This window comes from Rhineura floridana, chromosome 11 (genome assembly GCF_030035675.1).
Source record: "Rhineura floridana isolate rRhiFlo1 chromosome 11, rRhiFlo1.hap2, whole genome shotgun sequence".
Classification (NCBI taxonomy): domain Eukaryota; kingdom Metazoa; phylum Chordata; class Lepidosauria; order Squamata; family Rhineuridae; genus Rhineura; species Rhineura floridana.
This window is the reverse complement of record NC_084490.1, coordinates 6,214,652-6,241,545: the sequence shown is the minus strand read 5'-3', so window position 1 is coordinate 6,241,545 and position 26,894 is coordinate 6,214,652. Positions and strand designations below refer to the sequence as shown.

The 26,894-nt window shown below is 44.8% G+C and overlaps 1 protein-coding gene across 1 annotated transcript in view; it reads left to right on the top strand.

The window, feature by feature from the left end:
- The window catches only part of LOC133366825 (uncharacterized), a 43,555-nt gene that overhangs the window by 6,395 nt on the left and 10,266 nt on the right, over positions 1-26,894 (top strand). Inside the window, exons 4-9 of the mRNA XM_061590343.1 lie at positions 1,191-1,514; positions 2,405-2,725; positions 5,436-5,774; positions 7,311-7,643; positions 13,738-13,897; positions 21,446-21,525. Coding sequence (XP_061446327.1) covers positions 1,191-1,514; positions 2,405-2,725; positions 5,436-5,774; positions 7,311-7,643; positions 13,738-13,897; positions 21,446-21,525 — 1,557 coding nt within the window. The remainder of the gene's footprint in view (positions 1-1,190; positions 1,515-2,404; positions 2,726-5,435; positions 5,775-7,310; positions 7,644-13,737; positions 13,898-21,445; positions 21,526-26,894) is intronic.

The following is a 26,894-nucleotide window of genomic DNA, read 5'->3' as shown; positions in this document are numbered from 1 at the left end:
GGATGGATTTGTCTTTTTCCCAGCTGCCCCACGGTAGATTGAAATCTTCACTGAACTATCTGTAACTTACAACCCAAAACAATCTTTCCTGATTCATTATCAACACAATATTCTCAGATCCCATCAGCAAATAAATATTTTCACTGAACACCAAAGTCAGGATCATTCAGATCGTGGTATTCCCGATCTCTATGTATGGATATGAAAGTTGGACAGTGAAAAAGGCGGATACGAGAAAAATTAATTCATTTGAAATGTGGTGTTGGAGAAGAGCTTTGTGCATACCATGGACTGCAAAAAAAGACAAATAATTGGGTGTTAGAACAAATTAAACCAGAACTGTCACTAGAAGCTAAAATGATGAAACTGAGGTTATCATATTTTGGACACATCATGAGAAGCCATGATTCACTTGAAAAGACAATAATGCTGGGAAAACAGAGGGAGTAGAAAAAGAGGAAGGCCAAACAAGAGATGGATTGATTCCATAAAGGAAGCCACAGACCTGAACTTACAAGATCTGAGCAGGGTGGTTCATGACAGATGCTCTTGGAGCTCACTGATTCATAGGGTCGCCATAAGTCACAATCAACTTGAAGGCACATAACAACAACATAATAGGAAAATAATAAACATTAGAAAAACAGTTTAAAAATAGATAAAGAGGGGATGGATGGAGATAAGTAATCACCACAAAATTTATTTATTGGATTTATATCCTGCCCTTCCTCCCAGTAGGAGCCCAGGACGACAAACAAAAGCACTAAAAACACTCTAAAACATCATAAAAACAGACTTTAAAATATATTACAACAAAACATCATTAAAAACATATTAAAACAAAACATCTTTAAATACATTTTTTTAAAAAAAAACGTTTTAAAAGCTTTAAAAACATATTAAAAAGCAATTCCAACACAGACTCTGACCAAAATGGTGCCTACATGTTAAAAATTAAAAGCTAAAAAGATCATAAACACGATTGTGTCACTTTTAATCCCCAAATGTTCTTACCTTAAAAGCTAGCATAATACAACCCAGTCCCTTGCATGTTTCAACGGTGTTTGTCCCCAAGTAACTGTGCATAGGTTTTGGGCCTAAACAATTTTTCTTCCATATTCAAAGAGCACCACTGATTTCAAATACTGATGCAATCTTCCCCCATCCCTATGTCTTCATCTGCTCCCCAGCTTGCTACGATTCTAGGCGACAACCTACCATCTCCATCATCAACCCATCCTACAGAGACCTACTTGAGGGGACGGCGAGCATCACATGCTTTGTAACTGGCTCCAACCTTGAAAATGTCCAAGTAACCTGGGATGTGAATGGCAGGCCCAGCACTGGGGGTCAGGCGGAAATGGGGAAGAAGGCCGCCGAAGGAATCCAGACCATGAAACACACCTTCCCAGTATCTTTGGAACAATGGAGAAAGGGCACCAGTTTCACCTGCAAAGTAGCTGGAAGTTGCTATAAAGAACTCACCAAAGGAGTAACAATCCAAAAGGATGCACGTGAGTATAGCTGCCTAAGTCTGGTTGCTAGAAATGAACTCTGCTAACAAGCAAACATCTCCCCATCCCCAAACAAGTCCCACAGAGAAAAGCATTTCATTAATTTTTTTTACCCACTGGCCCACTATAGTTAGGTCTGAGTTGCAAAGGGGAAATTTTTCATGAGTATTTACAGCTACAGCAATAGCCTCTTTCTTGAATGAGTTTTTTTGTTGTTGCATAAATTCAAAATGGATGCAATGGAATCTGCTCCTTTAGAATGAGGTCAACCTGATGCAGGAAGCTTGATTCTCAGTCTTAATTGGCTCACTGGGATGTGACAGTACATTCATAGCCAAATCTGATTGATTGATTGATGATTGAAATCATCATGACTTCATCAAATTCACTATGTGACTGCTGACTGGCCGGGAACATCTGAGAAAGAAGACAGATAGGAGAGAAAAAATGGCACCTAATTAACAGAGGAGAGGAGAAACAGTGGCCACTGAAAAGGTAGAATTATGAGTAATTTTAGGAAACTCTTTAGCTGCCCCCCCGAAGCCCTGCTCCTACTATTAAAAAAATCACTAAAAGAGGCAATTTAGACCAACCCTATATCTTGTCCCCTTCCTTTCCCAGTCTTTTTGTTGTTAGGTTATAAACCATTTGCAGCCCTGGGCTCCTACTGGGAGAAAGGGCGGGATATCAATCAATGAATCAATCAAATAAATAAATAAATAAGGAGGACATGTGGGTGTTTTTAAATGTGTATGTAAATATATACACACACACATATCCAGCAACTTATGCAGCTTTAGGCACTTCATTAATAAGGACAGTCTCTTAAATTAGAAGTATTATTCTGCTATTCCCCATTAAAATCAACCCCCCTTCTTTTTTGAATTTAGAAACCATGAAGCCCTCCGTTACCATTTCTCGAGCCAACCTTGACATCTCAGCCAACAGTACAAAAGCCCTAATTCTTGTCTGCGATGTGAGTGGGTTTTCCCCAGAGGAAATTAGCATCTCATGGAAGAAGGACAACCTACCCCTAAACGCAGCACTGTATGACAACGGGCCTGTGACACCAGACGGGAATGCGCACGCCACTTACAGCATCCTGAAAATTGGCAGAGATGCAGCAGGAGGGAAGGGTGGCAGCTACAGCTGCGTGGTCCACCACTCCTCCTCCGACAAGCCACTCAGTGCCAGTGAAAAGGTACCCTTTGGTAAGTGGCTCTTCCAAGGTGGGTGCTACGGTTGCCAAGATCGGTAAGATTACTCTCAGTTTCTTCACTTCTGAAGGCTGCGTATCAGAGTAGATCACACCACTCTTTGGTAGAAACTCCTTGTCATTGCTAGAAGGCAGATGTACCAATGTTAGGAAAGGCCTCATCACTGGAAAAGGTCTTGTTCATTTCCCTTATCTACACATATTTAAATCACTATATTTACTTAAGAGCCGAACTGCAGGGTAAGGTCTATGGTACACTGCAAAAAGTGTATAGGATTCAGTACAAAGGCCTGTATGCTAATATAATGTTTCACATTGTAGTATTACACCAGTGCAGCCAATGTTACACCAGTGTTGCAACACTAGACTTGGGATAGATACAGGATCAGTCTCAGGCCATGGACCTGGCAACCCTAGTTGTGAAATCTCTTTGAAGCAATTTTTTTAAAAAACGCACTCAAGTTGATTCCATCAGGCTTTACAGTAAAAGGGGGTGGGGTCTGATGAGTGTCATGTGCCCCGATTTTCAGAAAAGAGAGGTAGACAATGTCCTCCCTAATTCAGACATACATAACCACTCGTAATTGCTGCTTTTTTAATAATGGTATTTGTTATTTAATTTTTGTAAATTGTATTTTTATTGATGTATTTCTATATTTGTGTTTTTTGTAAGCCACCTTGAGGGCCTTTTGGCCAAAAGGCAGGGTAGAAATAAATTATTATTATTATTATTATTATTATTATTATTATTATTATTACCACTTTCAACTATGTCCCTATTGAGATATGGCTTTTCCCACCGACTGCCACATACACCTGATCTTAGTGTTGTTGCTTCATTTCTACTGGAAGCAGGAATCTGGGAGGTCATAGTGGAGTGCTCCATCCCAGGTGTCCTTTGATATATGCCTTCTCTCACATTCAGGAGTGACAGACTGCCACAGCTGGGATTTCCCCAATTCATATTAAGTCCTCTCCAGGGGATGGGCCAGAGCACACCTTCCTTCCTCCGCAACATGTTGCCTGGCTCAGTTACTCAAATCATCTGCTGTCGACCTGGTCCTTGATACTAGAGCAATGTGGTCTTGGTAGCAGAGGCTGATGTCAGGAGGAGGGAGGGACTGACAGGGAACTGGCCCGGCCCACTCAGTTACTGATAATGGAATATGGAGCTTTTATTGATTCTAGAATACCCTGCTTCCTTCTTTCAATCTGTACACCAGGTGTGGGGTTCTTGCTTCCCTTTACTCCGCAGTACAGAATGCTCTTCTTAAAGGGATGCCGCATAAACTCCTTTTTGGAGTTGGAGGGTTGACTAGTGACTTGACATGAGTTTTTGTATCCCCAGATGACAGCAGCCGCCAGTGCGCCAGCATTAGCGTCTACACCTTACCCCCAACCCCCAAAGACCTGTACGTAAACAGGGACCCCAGAGTCACCTGTGTGGTAAACAATCTGGATAGTGCAGACGGTTTGAAAGTGAGCTGGACACGGGAGAGATCAGGACCTGTGAAACCAGATTTACTGGACGTGGCAGAACAGTTTAATGGAACCTACACTGCATTGTTCCACATTACAGTGTTACACTAGTATTGCACAAGACTTGGGATATAGTCACCAGATCAGCAATGTAGGACAAAGCAAATGTACCAAGAAAACCCTGCCTTGATTCAGAGGATAATAGATGGAGAATGTTGTTTGTAATTAATTAATTAATTAATTAACCAATTAATAGATTAACATTTATATAGCACTTGAATGTAATATAACCTCAACCGCAGTTTTACAAGAAAATACTAAAATGATCAATAAAAGACAGTTAAAAACTAATCAAAATCTCCTATATGTTTACATTTTACTGTTGATTTTGATTAGTTTTTTAATGTTTTTAAATATCTTTGTAACTGTCTTTTATTGATCATTTTAGTATTTTATTTTTATGCACAAGTAACTTCTGCATGTCTAGATAGGGTCATATGATGAAATGAATGTGTGTGAAGCACACAAGCTCGCCTCCTTTACAAATCTCAAAAGGCCAGGGTAGTTACAGCATCACGAGTGAGCTAGGAATCACTAAAAATGACTGGAACAGAGGCAAGAAGTTCTCCTGTAATGTGTTTAATGAGAAGTTCAATGGGATAAAGAACATCAGCAAACCCCTAATTTGTGGCCTTAAGTTAAACTGAACATCAGGAAACCGGCTGAACCATTCCAAGACTACAGGGGCATCTCTATTCTTGTCAGCAGGAGGAAAGGCTCAGTATACTGTATATATGCCTGTATTCTGAGAATATCTGTTAATAATCTGTTAATTTCTGTCTGAAACTCATCTATGAATTTATGAGAATTCATATGTACCAAAAGGCTCAACAAGAAATGAAATTCTCTTACCTAAGTGGGTTCTAGGGCAAGACACGTACTGCAAAAACAGTACGTTTCAACATATAGCAATGCATGCTTTGTAAATTTGGGATTTTACATAAACACAGTGTACAAACATTGAATTTGGTCTCCCATCTATAAGCACCTCCTCCATGAATATAGGAAGAGGAAATTCTCAATTTTGATTGCCCATAAGCAATGAACCTCATAAGGACATTGGATGTTTGAATCAGAAATATGTTGGGTATGAGGACCAGCAGGTTGTGAGGTGCCAATGTCATTTGGTTTACCGTGAACTGAATGTTGTCCTCACTTCTTCTCAGATCTTCCTGTCCCTGTCAAGGTTGATACCATCCCACCCTCCTTTGCTGATGTTTACCAGACCAAGCTGGCCAAGCTAACCTGCAGAATTTCCAACATACTCTTTGACCAAGATCTTCAAGGGCTGAACATCACCTGGACACGAGCATCTGATGACACACCACTGGAGACTGTTCTTGGAAAGCCCATGGAACAAGAAAGCAGTGAGCTGGTATTCGTGGATGCAGTAGCGACTGTGTATGCGGATGACTGGGACAGAGGGGAAGCCTTCATCTGCAAAATTATTCACCCAGATTTATTTCCCTCCAACCCTGAAGTCAAATTCCTGAGCAAGCCTCAAGGTAGGTGCCTGTTTTACATCACTTCACAAAAAAAAGATAAATCAACTCTAGGGATGGGCGAAACATTCAGTTCAGTTGCATTTCAAGCCGAATCTATCACACTTGCACATTCCAAAACAATATGAGAACCAGAACACAGCCATCTTTCAAAATTTGCCCTTATTCAGATTTTGCAAAAAGTTTGCCGAACAAACAATATTTATAACATTGCATATGTCAGGGAAAAGTTGCTGCAGAAATGTGGAGAACTGAATTTAAGACTGGAAAAATTAGAAACTGAGAAAATTGAAATTGAGAGAACTTTCCATCCTTACTCAACTTTCATTGTCATTGATTTCAGCAGGTCTCTAGGTTTGGCAGACTCCAGGATGTTCAGAATAGTTTTATTTTGCCCTCACAATCACTTTACACAGACTTTCCCAACTTAATGCCCTCCAGATATTCTGGACCCAGGTTCCACCATCTGTGACTATTGGCCATGCTGGCCAGGTCTGATGAGCTTTGTGGCCCAAAACATCTTCAGGGTAACAGGATGAGGAAGGATGATTTAATACCTACTCACTTAGCATGTGGCATACCTAAAGATGTTCATACTTCAATAACTGCTGGTACTAATAAGCTGTCATCCCAAAGAGTACTTCCTTTAGTCCTCCTCAATATTTTGATAATTCCTTTTAGTGCTTTGGAACTGATATCATAATGAGGTAGACCAAACTCAGTTACAGTGACTTGACTGAGGCCAAACAGTGTGAGCTTCAAGGGATATGAACCCGGGTTTCCTACCTCCAAAGAAAACTACATTTCAACAATGAGCTTCTATTTTTCATCCACCACTTGATTGGTAATACTTTTCAGGCCATGATGTTCTGCTGTAGCACAGAAACTGTATTCTCATCTTCCTTTTAGGGCCAAGTTGAACCCAGCAAAACAAAGGCAGCCCACCTCAGCTATATATTGAGTGGCCTTCCATGTGCCTAAGTGTCAGACTAGCAACAAAAGCAGAGCATCAGTTGAGCGCCTAATGGGCTGTCAAAAATTCCTGGTGTGGCTATTGTACATAATGGGTCATAGGTTGCATAGGGCTGCTCTTAGAGTAGATGAAGCCCCCTATCCTCAGCCCATCTCAGCAATGAAGAGTTCAGTCCACTTGTCCACCTTTGCTAAATGGGAATGACTCTGTCAGCAAAGGTCAGTCTCTCTCTCTCTCTCTCTCACACACACACACACACACACACACACACACACACACACACACATGTCATCAGAGTATTTAATAACAGCCAGATCCAGGTCTGGCTGGTTAGAAAGTCAATGCAGCAAAACTCCAGTTTGGTCAGATCTTTGTCATTGTCCAATTCACTTCCTAAAAGGCTTCCAGCATTCTTCTTACTCATCTTTCTGACTCTCTCCACACATGTGAAAGAGATCAGAGTTTAAGGAAGCAAAGAAACAAGATGGTTAAGAATTCCCTGCGGGGGGGGGGGGAAGGAACATGTCTTTGATATTGTCTTCATCCCTCTTCCTCTAACCATCCAGATGGTATCCCCTCTGCGCCACAAGTGTACATCCTTCCCCCGCCCTCGGACCAACTGGCTTTACAGGAAACAGCCACCATCACTTGCCTGCTGAAAAGGTTCTACCCTAGTGACATCTTTGTCAAATGGCTCCAGAATGATAAGCCAGTGGATGCTTCCAAATACCTCACGAACAAACCCCTGCAGGAGTCCAAGACACCTGAGCTGTATTATACCTATAGCACGTTGACCATCAATGAACAAGACTGGAGTTCTGGCAGTACTTTTACTTGCTTGGTGGGGCATGAGACGTTGCCCTTCCAGACGACTCAGAAGACCATTGACAAGAATACTGGTAAACCAACAATTGTCAACGTCTCCCTAGTGCTCTCTGACACCGCCAACACTTGCTACTAACCATTGTTTTAATTCCTCCTCCACAACTTTCACATCTTCCTAATTCTACCAGCATCTGTTTCTTTTGCTGGGTCTCCGCTTGCATCATTATTAGCCATTCCATGAAAAGAGGGATGATGCATCCAAAATGTTGTGGAATTAACTGCTCATGTCTTTTTTTCAGTAAAAAATTGTTTGTGATACAGAATGTTTCTCAAAACAGAAGGAGACAAATCTGGCTTATGGTTAAAAATTGTGATATGAGGGTTAATATTAATGTTCAGTCAGAAGTGCATGGAATGACACCTCTTATCCCATTTGAATCTGATGGAAAATAAAGCTTCTTTGACACTTCCACCCACAGCATCTTCTTAACTATGATCTGGAATAGGATGACAAATGATTTAGATAACCAGCTTTATATGTCTGTGTTTGCGTTGCAACTACTAAGTTTGTTCTCCTGTCTATGCTTGTTCTTTACTACTTCTTTGGGCTTTTCTCCTGTGGCTTCATCTTCCATTTTTTGTCTCCTTACACATGCACAAACACACACACACACCCCACAATAATTTCTGGGATGGAGAATCATTACTTTTGGAATCCAGGAGACCACATTTTGTTATATCCCCTCTTAAGGATTTTCTGCGGCCAACATCATTGTGTAATTTAGAGTCATCCAAAGGTGTTTCGGTGTAAAGTGCCACATGTCATCTTAATAATAATAATAATAATAATAAAATAATAATAATAATAAAATTTTATTTTTGAGTCGCCTATCTGGCCGAATTAACGGCCACTCTAGGCGACATACAATAATAGGATAAATACAATATAAAACCATAACAACAATGTTCAATAATTAAGCTACCCACTCTTATATGTAATCAGCAGCTTAAAAACTAACCCACCCCAGACACCCCATAGGCCTGCCTGAACAGCCGGGTCTTCAAGGATCGGCGGAAAGCCATCAAGGAGGGGGCATGGCGGAGGTCTAAAGGAAGGGAGTTCCAGAGGGTGGGGGCCACAATCGAAAATGACCTCTCTCTGGTCCGCACCAGTCTAGCTGTTTTAACTGGTGGGACCGAGAGAAGGTCTTGTGTGGCTGATCTTGTCAGGCTTCGGACCACTTGGAACAACCTCCTGGGACAACACTCTGCAGACGCAATAGAGGCAGCAAAGAATTCCCTCTTTGTTGCCTTTGTTGCCACTTGGTAGGCAGCTATTGCTGCTCTAACCAGTGTCCGATCATCTTCAGAGCGAGATTTCCGCCACCGGCGCTCTAGTTGTCTCACCTCCTGTCTCAGACCTCACAACCATGGTGTATACCAGGGAGCTATCTGAGTTCTATTCAGGGGGAGAGGACGTTTCGGAGCCACTTGGTCTACTGCCCAAGTGATCTCCCCATTCCACTCCATCACCAGGGCTTCGACCGGGCGGTCTTCAGCAGGCTCCAAATCTCCCAGCGCATTCAGGAATCCTATAGGCTCCATCAGGCGTCTGGGGCGGACCATCCTAATAGGTCCATGTCCCCTGCGGAGGGTGTGTGGCATTGAGAGGTCCATATTCACCAGATAGTGATCTGACCATGACACGGGGTTAGAAAGAACAGCCCCCATTTTCAGAGTACTTCCCTCCCCTCCCGAGACAAACACAAGGTCAAGAGCATGACCAGCTACATGGGTGGGCCCTACATTACTAAGGTGCAGTTCCCATGAAGTCATGGTTTCCATGAAATCCCGAGGGGCTCCAGTGAGGATTGTCTCGGCATGCACGTTGAAGTCTCCCAAAACCAATAGGTTGGGGGAGAGCTTTCTCAAGCACCAGCTCAAGCACCTCGGTCAGGGATTCTGTCGTGCAGCGGGGTGGGCGGTACACAAGTAAAATCCCTAAACTGCCCTTTGGGCCCAACCTCCAGTACATGCAGTCAACAAACTTGGTCTCGTGGAGAGGGGGTCTGGCGATGACCAGAGACCCTCGATAGATGACTGCCACTCCCACTCCCCGCCTACCCACCCTCGGCTGCTGTGCGTATTGGAAACTGGCTGGACACATGGCCTCAAGAGCCAAAGGAAGTCACTCAGGACCGTGCAGAGACTGTTTCATGAAATGTCGTGCAAGGCTCTTTGAAAAAGTGTTATATAAGCAAAATGATATTTCATTTGGACAGTTTTAATAGCTGTTCAGAGAGAACCATCTGTACACACATTGCAGGTGCTTCCAAACAGGGGTTTAATATTTAAATAGGTCATTCAGATATTGCTAATGGGTTTTGGCAACAGCGTGTTTTTTAATTTAATGGATTTTCCCCAGCATTAAAATGGAGGTGGGAATAGAGTCTGGCATTTTTATGCCAATGACATTATGTGAACATAGCAAAATAAACAGCATATATGAGGGACATCCATCCCACAATAAACATTTGTCTGGATTCCAGAAGCAACCTGCATCTTTTCCACATGGCAGTGATAATCTGGACACATTTCCAGAAACATGCAAAACACACTGAAACATTTTTAAGAGAATTCTTTTAATATCATCACACTGGTGCACACATAAATATTTATATATTTCATGCACAGGTGGTGATTTTCAATCTCTGTAAATACGCAGGTTTATCTTTGAGCAACCAGATCCATCGTAACTTTATTTTTGACTTGCATGTTAAAGCAAAGACTGAAGAAACAAAGCATGCATATGCATAAAAAATCATGACTTAGATGAACAACAGCGAGGCAGCGCTTCCAAGCACACTAGAGCCTTCCATTTGGATTCACCACAATGCACATCAAGGAGCAAATGCACAGTGTGATAACAGGGTCAGTGATGCCATCAGAGTAGTCTCCCATGTTCCAGTGCATGATATTTTCAGGGTTTCTTTGCAAAACCTCAAGTACATTTCTAGCAACCAAGATTGTCAGTACAGAGATGTAAACCCAAAACTTGAGAAATAAAACATTTAAAACCTCCTGAAATCATATCAGGCTCATAATAATGAAAAAATCTAGAAATTTGTTAACATGAACGGTCATCTAAACAAGTAAAAAAGTGATGGTTGCTTTTGCTGTTATTAGTTTTAAGGGAGACTATCCATGTGATAGCTGGTATAGCACAGTGGGGAGGAGAGCCTGGCTGGGAGTCCAAAGTCTGAGAGTTCAAATTGCCACTGGTGTCTCCTGGGTGTCAAGGGCCAGCTAAAGATCACCCCCAGTGAGTGGCTCAAGGGTTACATGCCCTGTCGCCTGTGCAGCCGTGGGCAAGCTGCAGAGTCACAAGGAGCCCAGTTGCCCCCCAGCTTGCAGTTGCGGACAAGGAAGGGGCTGGCTTGTGCAGCTGTGGCAAGCTGAGCAGGCCCTAGGCAGCTGGGGAGGACTAGCCTCAGAGGGAGGCGATGGTAAACCCCCTCTGAATACCGCTTACCATAAAATCCCTATTCATGGGGTCGCCATAAGTCAGGATCAACTTGAAGGCAGTCCATTTCCTTTAATCCATGTGACTAAATTTAAAAAATGTCCATTTGTTGGAGTGATTAACACTCCTACACACATCTGGTCTTTAATCGGCTAGAACAAATCTTTCCCCATCCTTATGAAGAGCAGTCGTCATTCACAGGATCACAGAAAATATGGGAGGGGCCTAGAAGTACTGCTGCTCTGATCCTCCTCCTTAAGATTGAATATAATGTTACTTCTCCCTCCCTCCCTCCAAAAAAGAGAAAACCTTGGCAGATGCTTGCCCAGGAATGCACAATCATGGAATAGCAATGACACTACATTTAGAAAAAAGTCTCAAGAAATATTTCATTGCAGTTGCCTCTACTCTTGCAGGAGCTATGAAAAGAAGGAAGGCTGGGAACAAGTCCCTGTTTGGTGACATAGGTCATCATCTGCCACATCTCCTTCTTTGTCTCCCAGATCACAGTGAGGAATGCGCAACTAGGATAAAACTAGACCACTCGATTCATTCATATTCAGTGAAAGTACAACAGTTGTCCTTCCCATTCAGAATCATTTTCCCCTCCTCCTTGGAAATGGCAAATTGTAGAAGGCAGAGGAGTAACTAAGCAGCACCTCAGCCCAACAGCAGAATGTAAAAGCCCCGGAGCGTTCCTTGATTACTTCAGTGTCGATTGGCGTTGAGTTGCAGCACAAAGCAATTTCCTTTGGGAAGACTCAGTGGATGGGTTTTGTTCACACTCAGCTTCCTTTCATATATGGAGTCAGGTTAAACTGGATTGCGCTCCTGGAGTAGGAAACGCCTTCTCTTGTAGAGTGTGCGCTGTTTGCCTAAACCTACCTGCAGTCGTTCGTTCTGCTGCACTAAACCCACCTTCTGATAAACAAAGGTTTAGATTGAATATGCTTATTACTAGGGATAAATTCTAAAAGGGATCAGCAGAAGGAAAGGTTGGTATGTGTACACACATGCACAGTGTAAGCCCCGCCAATATGTTACAGCAGACAGAGTTGTGAATTTAAGAGCAGCAGTCCCAGGTTCAGCCTTCTGCTCAATCACAAGTTGCATTGAGTGGCTTTCAGCAAGACACATTGTCTGTCATTCTAACAGACCTACATTACTGGCAACAACTGAGATACTCATTGTAAGGCACTTTTTAGATCCATAAGTACCACACAGAATGCTAAAGCACTCATTATTTTGAGAAGATGGACATCCATACTCTGAGTCAGGACATTGGCTAGAAAATTCCAAAAGAAACCCAGGTGTGGCTCACAAGATAAGCTTCCGTAAATACATCACATCTCCTCCTCCTCTCATTGCAGAGCATATTTCGCTGTTACTGTACATTCATTGTTCCAAAAAACTATGGCTGCTTTCAGACTGCACTTTATTCCGTTATTCTGATGATTTCTTACCTGCTAATTTGTGCATTATATTTGGTCTTTCACACGATGCACAAGCTAGTTCCGGAATTCTAGTGGAATGTAGTGGGAGTTTAGCACAAATTTCTGTAATAAATGATACCAGAAATAATCTGTTAGCAAGGCTGGGAACCTGGAAAATCGCAGGAGTTTTTCGCTAGCTGTAGCTGCTCACGTAACAGGCATCCCAGCATGCAGTGCATTCCCATCCTTTGGGGGGGGTTGCCTGACGAAAATTGTACTGGTATTTCAGCGCAGATAACAGCAGCATTTCCCACACACACCCCTGTGTCGATCCAACTAAAATAATTTTAAAAGTCAGTTCCTAAAGGGAAAGGGCTTGCATGGCAATGGGACAAGATCTTAGACTTTCTACGCAGTGGGGACAGTGGGCATGTGTATAATGAGTGATGGATGAAAACAAGCAATGTGAAAGACAGTTGCGCAAAATGCCAGTACATCGGCTGAAAAAGCTGCTGTTCCTTAATACAAAAGGTACTGAGCGTGAAAGGAATTTTAGAAATTGGGATAGGAGCACTACTGTTTTAATCCGTTAAACTAACACAATCAGCCCCATGTGTGAAAGCAGCCTATATTACACTGGGAAATGTAGGTTCTATATGACGGCAGCCTATGTTTGAAGTTGCAAGGAGGCCTGTCAGTTCTGTCAACCATCCAAGTCAGGAGGGTAGTTATTGCAAAGTTCCAAAGGACTCTACATGGTTAAGAGAGAGCCATTGTGTATGGGGGTAGGTTCCTAGACCCCCTTCAGGAAGCAGGCTGTGCCATGCAGAACTCCTAAAGGATCCGATTGTTTCATCAGCATGAGCTCAACCCTTTGAGGTGGCTGCATGCTAGATTTATTTATTTATTTATTTGATTTCTTAACCCTGTCCAGCACATGGAAAGTTTTTGCTCCTTCTTTGAGACGATGTTAAGAAATGCCACCATTCCCATGCCTTCCCTAAATCAGCTGCTTTTTCCCCAGCTCCACATATCACATGGCATTATCGAGGTTTGATTTTGGCCTGTCTAGAAACAGAATTTACAATATCTCCCAACGTATTTTTCCCCATTCCCTTCTCTGTTCCTTGCCCTCTTCGTGTAACCCTCTCTTGTCCTCTGTGTCATTTGACTTTATTGAGACTTCACCATCTTTCTAAACTCCAGAAGAAGCTGGCGTCCATCTATCATTCATGGATGGGATTGTGGACAGTGATGATTATGAAGAACTCCAAAACATCTCATCAATCCTTTCCACTTTCATCATCCTTTTCCTCGTGAGCCTGTTCTACAGTGCCACCGTGACTGCCTTCAAGGTAAAATACATGGGACAGCCTAGAGAGAGCTGAAAGAACAATGTCCTTCATCATGCTTTGTAAGCTGAGGCTCACGAGTAGTTCACTTGTAGCAGGCAGGATAAGAAAGAAATGAGGGGAACCAAAAAGCTACGTGCAGTTTAAGTGGTCTTTATGTGGTGGGCCAAGTCACAATTCTGGAAAAGACAATATTTTGCAAACCATTATGTTTATATAAGCTATATACGTGCTCCATGTAAACAAGGGATTATTTTTCAGAGATGCAGATTAAATATTGGGGGCATGGATAAAGACTTCCCACACACACACTGTGTGGACATTTTATTCCAGCCATCTCATGGAGATCCAACAGGCCCTGTGCATATCCAACTCTCTGATTGTGAATGATGTAGATGGGCCCTGTCGGTTCCAGTTTTGCTGGAACCACAAACCATTGTATCTGCCCTACAAAAAAAACTCCCCATTCAGTTGGAAGACAGCATTATTACATCACTAAATGATGGCAGCGAAACAGAACAACAGGTTGCTTACGACGGGGGGTTGTGCAACATATTTTTCTTTCATGGAAACCTAAATTATGGTTGTTTCCCAATTCCAGGTGAAATAACAAAGTGAGAGGGCATCTGAAGATGGGCAATGAGTTGCCTAAAATAAAAGACTGTATATTCCTTCAGTTTCTTTTGTTACCAACAAAATCAAGGACTTCGATTTCTCCATCCTCTTCAGTGGGAAGGTTGACTGGGCAGACTGCATTTGTGTCATCGTGGCCTTAAAAATACAATCCCATAACACACACAGTATCTGAGAATAAACCCTATCAAACTGAGTGGGGCTTATATATCATTAGACGTGAATAGGATTTTGCTCTTAGTATTCCATTTGGACTGACCAAATTGGGTCAGTTGTTGATCAAGCATCTGTGCTACAATTTTGCTTTTCTTCAGAATGTAGTTGCGCATATACATTTTGCTGTGACTCTGTAGTGGTCACCTTTCTTGTTAGCTATTGTTGTTTACCTAGTCTGCCCTTGAAGACAACTTGGAAACTTCAGCTGGTCCAAAATGCAACAGCCATATTAGGGGTTCCATTTAGATTTCATATAAACCCTGCTTTAAAACAGCTTCATTGGTTGCCAGTTCATTTCTGGGTCCAATTCAAGGTGTCCATGCGGTATAAAGCCTTAAATGACTTAGACCCCAAATATCTGAAAGACCACACCTCCCTTCTACAGACCCTCTCAGCCATCAAGATCGCCAGAAGGAGCCCTCTTGGTAGTTCTACCACCCTCAGAAGTTTGGAGGGGGTGGCCCAGGAGAGGGCATTCTCTGTGGGAGCCCCTAAGTTGTGGAATTCTCTCCTCACAGAGGTGTGCCTGGCACCCTCATTGTACAGTTTTCGTCTTACACCAAAGACACACCTCTTTACTCTGGCCTTTGACACTTGAGATATAGATTTTTAGGACTCACCCAATTCTTGTGGTTGTAATTTGTTTTAAACTGTATTAATGTTGTGTTTTAAATCGTTGTGACCTGCCCTGGATCTTAGGGTGAAGAGCAGATAATAAATCAAAATAACAATATTAATATATTAATAATATTCTAAAGCCATGAAGAAGATAATACCATTTCAATTCTGAGTACAACAGAGGATATTGCACAACATATACCAACCCGAATGTCTGTCTTTACTGCTGTCGTATAATAAACATACATTTTTCATGAAAGTATTACCTTACTTATTGTTACTGTTACTGCTTCTTGTTACCTTAGAGTTGCAACCTGTGTCGTTATGAGGGAATCCCAAATTGCAGCCAGAGGCAAAAATGATTTCCATTTATTCAGGAAACACCCTTCAATTCATTCCGAAATGAAATATCTATTCATTGCCCTTCCCACTTTTGCCTCTGACATGTGGCCCCCATAAAGTTGCTCAAAGAGGAATGTGGCCCTCAGGCTAAAAAAGTTTCCCTACCCCTGCTATAGGTATTATACACCCCAGGAATAAGCTGTGTTTCAGTTTTCCATACTGGAAGCGGATATATGTCAACCTCTCTTTCGTTCACAATGTCATGGTGCCTCCAAAAAGTTAAGTAGGCATTTATACAAAAATGAATAATTTTCGCCAAGAAACTGAAAACTCAGTGAGAAGCTCTCATTTAAAAAAGGGGGAGGGGAGCCATTACCAGTTTGCTATTCACTTTGGTTTCCCATATCAAATGCACTCTTTGACACTTGTAGCTGAGTCACAGCACATAAGGAAATGAGTTTCTATTCAAAGTCCCATGCATAACATCTGCCCATCTCTATCTGACTATCAGCACTAGCCTTTAGCTCAAAGTGGAATCACACACCTGGCCAGAGTCGCTTGCATAAACAGGACACATCTGTTCTTGGGATGACTTAGCCAAATGTTGATACCGACTCTTGGTGCTTAGCTATATTGCCATCAGCAGCAAAGATCAGGAGATGGAATGTGTGCCCTGCAGTTCAGCCTCAGTGAAATTAATCCCATTATTCTTGCCCTGGAAATAATAAGTAATAAATTAAATCAGGGGGGACTCTGTTGAACAAGATTATCAACTGCCGGGGAGATCTTTTGCAGAATGATTAACAACCACATGTCATTTAGCAGAATTTCTACATTTTTAAGGTGCCATCTCAAGAGACCCCAAAACTACTTTTTCCTACTGTGCTCTATGCCTTGAGGGACACCACAACTCTCAAAAAAGTAGCAGGTGACACTTTTTGCACCATTTATCTTTGTAGGAAAATTTGGCGCATGAGAATTTGGGAAAGATACATAGGTGACAATTCATGTCCTACAAACACCCCTTGAAAGCCACCCTAAGTGTTGGAATTAGAGAGCAGGGAGGAACCCAATGAATCGACTGATTCAACTAAGTCTCCATCTGCACTCTATACTCCAACAGTCCTAATTTATCAGAGACCATCCCTGATTTCTGGTCACTGTTCCTGGCTGAACTTCTGGGCGATATGTTGAACAGAGATGGGAAGTGGAACTGGCTGGAAAGCTATATCCTTCTCTCCCCCGCCCCACCCCGCAGGCTAACTTTGACAGATAGGCAGAGTCGCTCATCTGGTGTCATTATGAAATCAAATGACATCTTCAAAAGGGCTCACTGGATCCACCAACCAGCTGATCAGCAGTTACAGCAACCCCCTTTGAAGTCCATTTGCAGGCACAGTTGGATCCTAATGAGGAACCCCCTAGTGCAGCCAGTCCCAGGGAGGCTCACTATCAGTGTTGATCACCTGATTGATACAAGCCCCATATGCAAAGTGACAATTGGGAGCTCACTTTAAGCTCCCAACTGTTCCTTTGGAACCATGTCCTTACCTGCCTCACACCTGACATCACACATGAAGTCAGGTGTGAGTAGGGTTGCCAGGTTCCTGGCCTAAGACTGATCCTATATCTTTAGGAGAAGAGAAAGTCAGCCAAGTGCAGGTGTTCTTGCAACACTGTAATGGGGAAAACCACAAGGTGGAATTCTTCCTTCCCCCTGCACAACTTTCAAAGATACAGAAAACCTTTTGATTTCCAGGCCCAGCCTACAAGAGGTCTTCTGTATCTTTAAAAGTTGTGCAGGGGGAAGGGAGAATTCCACCTTGTGGTTTTTCCCATTACAGTGTTGCCAGAACACCTGCACTTGGCTGACTTTCTCTTCTCCTAAAGATACAGGATCAGTCTCAGGCCAGGAACCTGGCAACCCTAGGTGTGAGGTAGGTAGGTGTGATTGAAGACCAAATTGGGACCTACGTCAGGCCTAATTAAGCCCAAAGATCAAAGGATCTCCACCCTTGATATTGATTGTTGAGGAAGGTGAAGAATATAAAAAGAGAAACTTGTTCTCAAAAGTGCCAACTACATACTGAGATTTATTACCGCTCTATAGGTTTCAGAACCCTGGGTTCCTTCTTCAAGAGAAATCTTATTCAGTTTCTGTGAACTGGCAGACGCAGCTCACACAGATACTGTCTATCTAGCACTGCAAGGATAAATCTCAGGAAATGGCACTTTTAAGAAAAGGTTTCTTTTTTAGCATTCTTTGGAGTGCTTCTCTCATTGTTTTTAGTTTGCTGAGGAAGCCATAATGGCTTCCTCAGCAAGTTCTGTAGAAGTCTCTAGGTCCATAGAAGTTCATTTATAATGACCATGCTAGATCATGCTAGTCATTCCTCACATCGGCCCTGTTCACATTTATAATAAGAGATGGTGAGCCTACTTTTTTACATCAAAAGTATTGCATAAGGTATGCAAAACCTTTGACCCCTAGATGCTGCTGAACTGCAACTCCCATCAGCCCCAGCAAACATGGCAAATGGTAAAGGATGGTGGCAGTTGTAGTTCAGCAACAGCTGGAGGACCAAAGGTTCTCCACACTTGGCAAAAGTGAAGGGAGGTAGAGCGAGCCCCACTCTGTTGGTTCAATCACTTCTCTCCCAGCCAGGTTTAATACCAGATAAAAGTTCTGATACATTCATCCATGTACTCCTAGGGACCCAAGATGTAGATCCAACCTAGCTAGCTTCTATTTTAGACATAAACAGGATAGAGTAGTGACCAAATAAACATTGCTGCCTCCATAATGGTGAGTTTGACACTAAGTGAGGTGTGCAAGTAAGCATTCATTCATTCACTGGTGATCACTCGTGGTCAAGTAAGATTGTCCTCCAGGGTAAGGTCTTTAACATTGGGTCCATAAGTGACTGTGGAGGCCAATTCTGGATCTACACAGCCTCCCACAGTGAGGACATGGTTTTCCAGATGGAAGATGGTCATGATGAGGGTTTGCTTGATGTGCCTTCCGCTTATCTCATTTGTCCCTTTCGCCCTGTACTCGTGCTTCTTCAAAGTCCATAGCTCCTCTGATAATGGCCGACTTCCAATTGGGACACTCATGGGCCAAAGCTTCCCACTTCTCGCTGCTCATATTTTCCATCCTTAAGTTGGGAGTAAAGTATCTGCTTTGGAAGATGGTGATCAGGCATTCAAACAACATGGCTGGTCCAGCAAAGTTGATGTTGGAGGATCATTGTTTCAACACTGGTGGTCCTTGGTTTTTTCAAATACGCTAACATTAGTTGGCCTATCTTCCCAAGTAATTTGCAGAATTTTCCGGAGACCGCATTGCTGGAATCTTTCAAGAAGTTGGTAATGGCATTTATAGATGGTCCATGTCTCACAGGCGTACAGTAAGGTCAGTAGTACAATTGCTTTGTAAATAAGCATTTTGTTCTCCCTGCAAATATCCCAATCCTCGAACACTGTACGCTTCATTCAGGAGAATGTGGCACTCACAGTGTAAGCACACCTAGAACTAATGCACACAGCTGAGGCTGGGCACTGCCCCACCAACTTCAGCCTGCCCTCAGCCATCTGCCTTGTATATTTGTCTATAAATTGAAAGGCAGGATGTATTGACATTGGGTCAGATTCAGTGTGGCACCAACAGACACCCGCTCACACACAACAGGGCTTCTTCTTCTCCCCCCCCCCCGGTGTATACTCAAAATCTGCTCTGGAGGGTAAGGGGACCCTCTGGTGCAGATTTGGGGGGATAGACAGGGGACTGTAGGGAGGAGATGAGAAATGGGAATACCTGTTGCACAAGCAGATTTCCAATGTGCAAGTAGGCAGACATCATTGAATGCCACTTATAGATATATTGCCCTTGTGGTTTTATTTATCAGCTGTATGAAGTAAGAATTGAAAATCATTTGCAGGAATGAAATGTGATTTTAAAAAATGGCTGATAACAAGAAATGAGGGGCAGCTGAAGGTGAGGCCTAGAGTGGCATTCAAGCCTGAGTTAAACAGTGCTACCCTTATGCTTGGAAGATTCCTTGTTGTAATTGTTTTGTGTAGTTGTATTATATTATTTTGTATCGTATTATATTATTATATAGTTGTATTATATTATTTTTATTTAATTTTGAGAACTGTATTATTTTATTGATGTATTATGGTTTAATGAATGTATTATGTTCACGTTTTTTGTAAGCCACCTTGAGGACCTTTGGGCCATAAAGCTGGGTATAAACTTAATAAATAAATAAATAAATAAATGAAATAAATAATAACAATATCATACCCCTCAATAGTGGCCAATGAGATGCCCATGCAAAGTCCACAAGCAGGACCGGAGCATAAAAGCTCTCCCTACCTGCTAAAAGCACAAGGTGGAATTCTCCCTTCCCCCTGGCACAACTTTTAAAGATGCAGAAGACCTCTTGGAGTGTGGGCCTGGCAACCAATAGGTCTTCTGTATCTTTAATAGTTGTGCAGAGGGAAGGGAGAATTCCACCTTGTGGTTTTTCCCATTACAGGGTTGCAAGAACACCTGCACTTGGCTGACTTCCTCTTCTCCTAAAGATACAGGATCAGTCTCAGGCCAAGAACCTGGCAACCCTAATTCAGACCCATAGAGCCTCCAACAGTGCAGGCACATCATAACTATCATGGCTTATAGTGACTGATAGAGTTCAGTGGGATGTTGAACTCAGTGGTGAGTAAAGTGAACTCAAGGTGAGGTTAGGACTGCAGCCTAAAGAGCACATAGGATTGCATCCTCAGTTAGTTTAAGACTCTGGAATCCTTGATATTTATATACATCACCTTGAGTGCTCCTGGACACACACACAAAACACCCTGTTAAGTTTAATTAACTAATTCATTACTGTGCAAGTAAGTAAATTAAAACAAGCCCTATACAGCTCAGGACCAGGATACCTGAAAGAGCGTCTTACCCCTTATATACCCAGTCGATCACTGCGCTCTGCAGGTGAGGGCCTCCTGCAGATACCATCTTATCAGGAGGTCCGTTCTGCACAATATAGGAAACGGACCTTTGGTGTGGCGGCACCTACCCTGAGGAATTTCCTCCCCTTGAATATTAGGCAGGCACCATCTCTGCTATCTTTTTGGCCCCTTTTGAAGACTCTCCTCTTTCAACAAGCCTTTTAAGTTGAGACGTATCCCAGTCTGTGTCTGTGTTATAATTGCTTTTAATATGTCTTCTTTAATATGTTTTAACCCTTTTTTAAAAAAATAATGTTTTTAAAGCTTTTTTAAAAAAATGTTTTTAACGTTGTTTTGTTTCAATGTATTTTAAGGTCTGTTTTTATGATGTTTTAAAGTGTTTTTAGCGTTTCTGTTTGCCGCCCTGGGCTCCTGCTGGGAGGAAGGACAGGAGATAAATTGAATAATAAATAAATAAATAAATGGTCTGTGTTTTTGCCGGCCAGATTAACCCCAACTCGGGTATTTCATATAGCCTTTCTTTTTCTCAGCATTGGGATTTTTGGATTTTGCAAAGACGTAAACAAGGTGGAAAAAAGGGGAAGTTTTTGTGCGGCTGAATGCGTTTCACACCTCTAGGCTGCCAATTATATCCCTTGGACCTCACTGGTGATGTTTTTTTCACACCTTTTCTTCACATCTTCACGCCTGCTCTCAGGATGCCACTAAACAGCAAAGTTCTTTTTTAAGGCCCTTCTTAAGAACATAGCGAAGGGAAAACTCTGAAGGCCTCATTGCAACAGAAAAGACTCCCAAAGAGAAACTGACTGTGGGACGGCAGCAGATGTCTGTCTGCTCCAATCAATCTCCAGCCTTGGGTTTGGTGAGTGAAAGAGGTTTTGTTCTTTACTTTCTGGGTCTGGGAAGGCAGAAACATAGAAAGCCTGAAGAAGAGTCTGTCCAGGAAGGGTGTAAATGGTAATATGTCTGGGCTGGAGGACAATTATTTTTATTTGTATCCAAGACCCTAATATTGACACTCAGGCTTCCTAGCTGATGTTGAATTGTAAGGCTTGCTTGAGACCGTCTTCCAGTAAATGGGGCTTGCTTCATGTCATGCCTGGAGCAGGTTTGGAACATAGGAAGGTGCCTTCTCCTGAGTCAGACCGTTGGTCCATCGAGCTGAGTACTGTCTACACCAGCCTTTCCAACTAGTGGGCCACCAGATGTTGTTGGACCACAATTCACATCTTTCCTGAGCATTGGTAATGCTGGCCAAGGCTGATGGGAGTTGTGGTCCAACATCAGCTGGTGGCCCACTAGTTGGGAAAGGCTGGTCTACACTGATTGGCAGTGGCTCCCCAGGGTTTTGGATGGGAGTCTCTCCCAGCCCTTCCTCGAGATGCCAAGGATTGAAGCTGGGACCTTCTGCATGCAAGGCAGACGCTCTGCCACTGAGCTATGGCCCTTCCCCAGGGAAAGCTCTTCCTCCCTGACCTTTGCAAGACAGCTTTGCTGGGTTCCTCCCACTTCTCTGCAGCCCAGCCCTCGGCTGACTCTCTCAGCTGAGGGCTCCAAGGAGATGGACACAGAGCGACTGGTCAACCTTCCAGAAGCTCTGTTTCAGCTCCTCTTTTCTGAGCCGAATGCCAGGCTGCAGCAAAGGCAACGCACGCATGTGAACCTTCCCCTGAGCGCCCTGTTCAGCTGGGAAGCTCCCTGCCACTCAGCTGGGAGAGAAGCCGAAATGAAGTAGGTGAGAAGAGCCCCAGGGCTCCTGGCTAACTTCTCCTCAACTGGATGCTACCTTATTTCCCAGCTGGGCAACCTGCCTGCTACCTTCTTGCCTCCCGGCTAAACGTTCAGCTAGGAAGCAGGAGGGCAAGTGCAGGGGCTACCTGAGAGCTTGCCCCAAGTGTAGTACTCCCTGGTGAAGCGCCTGCCCTCTGTGAGGAACGTTAGGCTTCAAAGAAGCAGGTGGGGGACAAGAGGGCTCCCTAAAAGCTTGCTCAGATCTGGGCTTCCCAGATGACCGTTGGGTTGGGCTTCAAGGAAACTGGCACGGCTGAAAGTCTACCCCAGCAGACGCTCAGCTGTGAAGTTTCTGACCCTACAGAAGAGCAGTAGGCTTTTAGGTGGGGTGAGAAGCTGCCTGAAAGCTTGCTCCAAGCCTAATGCTCACTTGGGAGACGCCTGCTTTCTCAAAAGAGTGTTAGGCTTGAGGGAAGCAGGGTGGGGAAAGAAAGAGAGCTATCTGAAAGCCCCAAGCCTGATATCCACCCAGCTGAGTGTTAGGCTTGAAACCAGCTGGAGGGGCACGGGGGGGTGGAGTTGTAAAATCCGTCTGATGCTCAGCTGGGGGAGCCCTGGCTTCCTGGATGAGCACCAGGCTTTGTGAGCCCTGGAGGGGAACAAGGAGGCTACCTGCAGCTCTGTGCCCCCTGATGGTCTGCTGGGAGATTCCCTAGTACCTAGTTCAGTGTCAGGGTTCAAGGAAGTCGATCCTGGGGCAAATAGGAAATCTGAAGCCAGCCTGGAGTGTTAGGTTTTACAGGTGCTGGGAAGCAGCCAGGGAGTAGGGCTGCCTGGATACCTGTCCAAGCCTGGTGCTGAACTGCGAGCTTCTCTACCACCTAGCCAACTTTAAGCCTTCCCATAAGCTGCTGGGGGGGGGGCTACCTGTATGCCTGCCCCAAGCCCTGATGAGAAATTCCGAACCCTCAACAGGCTTCAGAAAGCTGGTGGGAAGCCACAGGGCTACATGGAAGTCTGCCCCATGCCTGATGCTCAGCTGGGAGGCTCCTGACCACCCAACTGAACATTAGGCTTCACATAAGCTGGTGAGGAGCAGCCGGGGGGTGGGGAGGGCTCTCTTGATGCTTGCCCCACCCCTGATACTTGACTGGGATATTCTTGACCACCTTCGCATAAGCTGGTGGGGAGCAGCTGGGAATGGGGGGAGCTATATGCTTGCCTCACACCTGATGCTCAAATGGGAGATTCCTAACCCTCCCAGATGCTCAGCAGGCTTCAGGAAGCTAGTGGGAAGCCACGGGGCTACCTGAAAGTCTTCCCCAAGCCTGATGCTCAGCTGAGAATTCTTTGTTAGACTACCTAGATAAGTGTTAAGATTCACAAAAGCTGGTGCGGGGGCGGCAGGCTGCCCAGATGCTTGCCTGGTTGCCTGCCCCAAGCCTGATGCTCAACTGGGAGGTTCTTGACCACCCAGCTGAGTATTAGGCTTCATAAGAGATGGGGTGGGCTGCCTGGATGCCTGCCCCAATGCCTGCCACAAGCCTGATGGTCAGCTGGGAGATACTTGGCCTATCAGACTTCAAGGAAGCTGGTGGGGGACAAGAGGGCTGCCTGTGAGCTTCCTCTAGCATGAAACTCAGCTGGGAGCTTCCTGCCTTGCCAGACTGAAGCCTCATGTTCGTCTGGGAAGGAGGAGTGGGGAGGGCAGCTGAAAGTCTGCCCCAGCTAAGTGCTCAGCTGGGGGATCTCTGACTTGCCAGATGAGCAGCTGGAAGGGTGCAGGGGAGCTACCCGAAAGCTTGCCCAAAGCCTTATGCTCAACTGGGAGATTCCTGACCTTCCCAGGTGATCAGCTGGCTTCAGGAAGCTGGGGGACAGAGACAGGGCTGCCCCAAAGGCTGCCCCATGCCTACTGCTCAGCTGTGAGGCTCTTGGTCTCCCAGATCAGGAGCAGGCTTTGGAAGAAGCAGTGGGAAGCCAGGAAATATCGCCAAGCCTTGTGTTAAGCTGAGAGGGCTGTAGCCTACCTGAGCCAACAGCAGGCCTCAAGGAATCTGTCAGGGAGCAGCCAGCCCGGGGGCGGGGTAGCTGGCCTAGAGCTTGGAGGTTAAAACGAGAGATTCCTGACCCCTCCGATGATGTAGCAAAGCTTTGAGGAAGCTGGTAGGCAGGCGCGGCTGCTATCTGAACGTTTGCTCCAAGACTGTTACTCCACTGGGAGATTCCTGACCATCCCGATGAGCAGCCAGGCTTCATGGGGCCTGGATGAACAAGGGGGTTATGCTCAGCCTGGGGTATCCCTCAGTTCCTAGGTAAGCAACAGTCCTCAGGGAAGCAGTCTAGTGGTCAAGTGGGCTACCAAAGCCTGCTCCAGGGCTGACGCTCAGCTGGGGACCTGCTTGCCTTCCAGCTGCAACTGGCTTCAGGGAAGCCGTCAGAGAGCAAGATTCAGGATGTTGGTGCGGAGACACAGGGCTGCCCGAAAGCCTGCCCCGTGCCTGGTGCTCCAGCTGCCATGCGTAGCTTTGGGGCTTCGTATCTGAGGGAGGCCTGAAGCAGCAAGCACAGAAAAGGAGCCAAGAGGGTTAGAAAGCAAGTGGCTTTGAGGATCCCAGGTTTTTGAGAGCAGGAAGACATCCCCCCCTCCCCAAGCTTTGCTAGGTGCAAGGGTTGAAGCAGGTAGGATTCTGTCTGAAAGGGACTATAACCAATGAGCGGGGCTGAGCAAGCTGGGACACAGGTCTACAGCCAGAACTCCTGGTAGGGGATGCACTGCAATTCTCAGGAAGAGCTTCCGGAGAACCACTCAAAGATGGCTTTCTGGGTTCTCTATCCAGCTGCAGGAGGGAAGTGTAATGGAGCGGTTTAGAGAAGCAGGAAAGTGGGATCTGGTGCCCTTGCGAGAGGGAGCAGGGGAAGCCCAGGGAGGCTCCTGGGAGGTGGGAGAAGAGCATCACAGATTAAACCAAGCATGGAGTCCCAGGGTTAGAAGGAGAGTGATGTCTAGTGGTTTCAAGCTGGGGATGGTGAGAGCTAGGTCTCCTGAGTTTGGTCCTCAGCGCTGGCTGAGGAAGGGAAGATAGAGGTGTGCTGAGTACCAGAGTGTTTGGGTTCTCTCCCTAGCCAGGTGAGGGTTCCTGGGTTACAGAGTGGAAAGCGCATGCAACCAAGATTCAGAGGGCTCGTCTCTAGTTTTGGAGAACAGTGGGTTTTAGGGCAGATGCGTTTCAGAAAGCTGGAGCAGACGGATTGCTAGCAGAGCTCCTGGATTCTGTCTAGGGTTGCTAACTGACCGGAGGGGGTGAGGAACAGCCTCACCAAGTCCCATGGGCAGCCAGCTCTACTCAGAGGAGGCCCATTAAAGTTAAGGGCCATGACTCGCTTAGGTCCATTAAATTCAATGGGTCGACTTTTTGAGTAGGATCCGGTTGGATGCAACCTTGTGCCTTTGACAGCAAGCTCAGGCTGCAGAAATCCTCAGGTGAAGCTTTATGCAGTGGAGGCTTCAGATGAAAGGAGTTGGTATGGGGTGAAATGATCAGCTATGCTATTTCTGTCCCCCATTTTTGTAAGGAGAGTGTACATAGGAAGCTATCTTGTACTGAATCAGACCATTGGTCTGGCTAGCTCAGCACTATCTCTACAGTGGCTGGCAGCAGCTCGCCAGGATTTCAGACAGGAGACTTCCCCAGCCTTACCTGGACATGCCAGGGATTGAACCTGGGACCTTCTGCATGCAAGGCGGATGCTCTTCCACTGAGCTATGGCCCTTCCCCTGTAGTATAACACTGCCTTTCCCAATCTTTGGGTCCCTAGATGTTGTTGGACTAAACTCCCATCAGCCCTAACCAGCATGGGCAATGGTCAGGGACGATGGGAATGGTAGTCCAGCAACATCTGGGGACCGAAAGGTTGGGAAAGGCAGGTATAACAGATTAGACAAGGAGGTAATGGTGGGAGTAAGGCTCTGTCAGGGATGAGTTAGCAGGGTAGCCTTTTAGATAGCTGGAGTCTAGATCCACCTATTGGAGGGACGTGGGGCAGACTAGCCACATTTTTTCTTGCAGAGCTTATGCACCATTAGCAATAGTCTAGCTGGCAGAAAATCAGTCAGCGAAGCTGTCCCCACCACTCTGTCTCCATGCTGGATAGCTACACCCGCTGAACTTTAGCCTTTACTCGCAACCTGGCACACAGAAATCCAGGAGCCAAAGATTGTCCTGGTGTAGAGATAAAGAGGAGGGAATACTTCTCTGTCAGGCTGCTCTGGAATGGCAAAGGAGCAGGGGTCACAAAAATGCTCCTCCGCCATCCCTGCTTACTGTGCAGGGGAAGAAAGGAAACCCAGGGGAAAGAGGTATTCCAGGTCTTGCAAACTGAGAAGGACATGTGCACCAACAGCCACTCTCTTCCAGGGACCTGTGGAGACTGGGGGCTCCAATGTCAGCGGGGCAGTGAATCCGCTCCGGGTTTTAGTCCAAACTTTCAAGGAGCTCA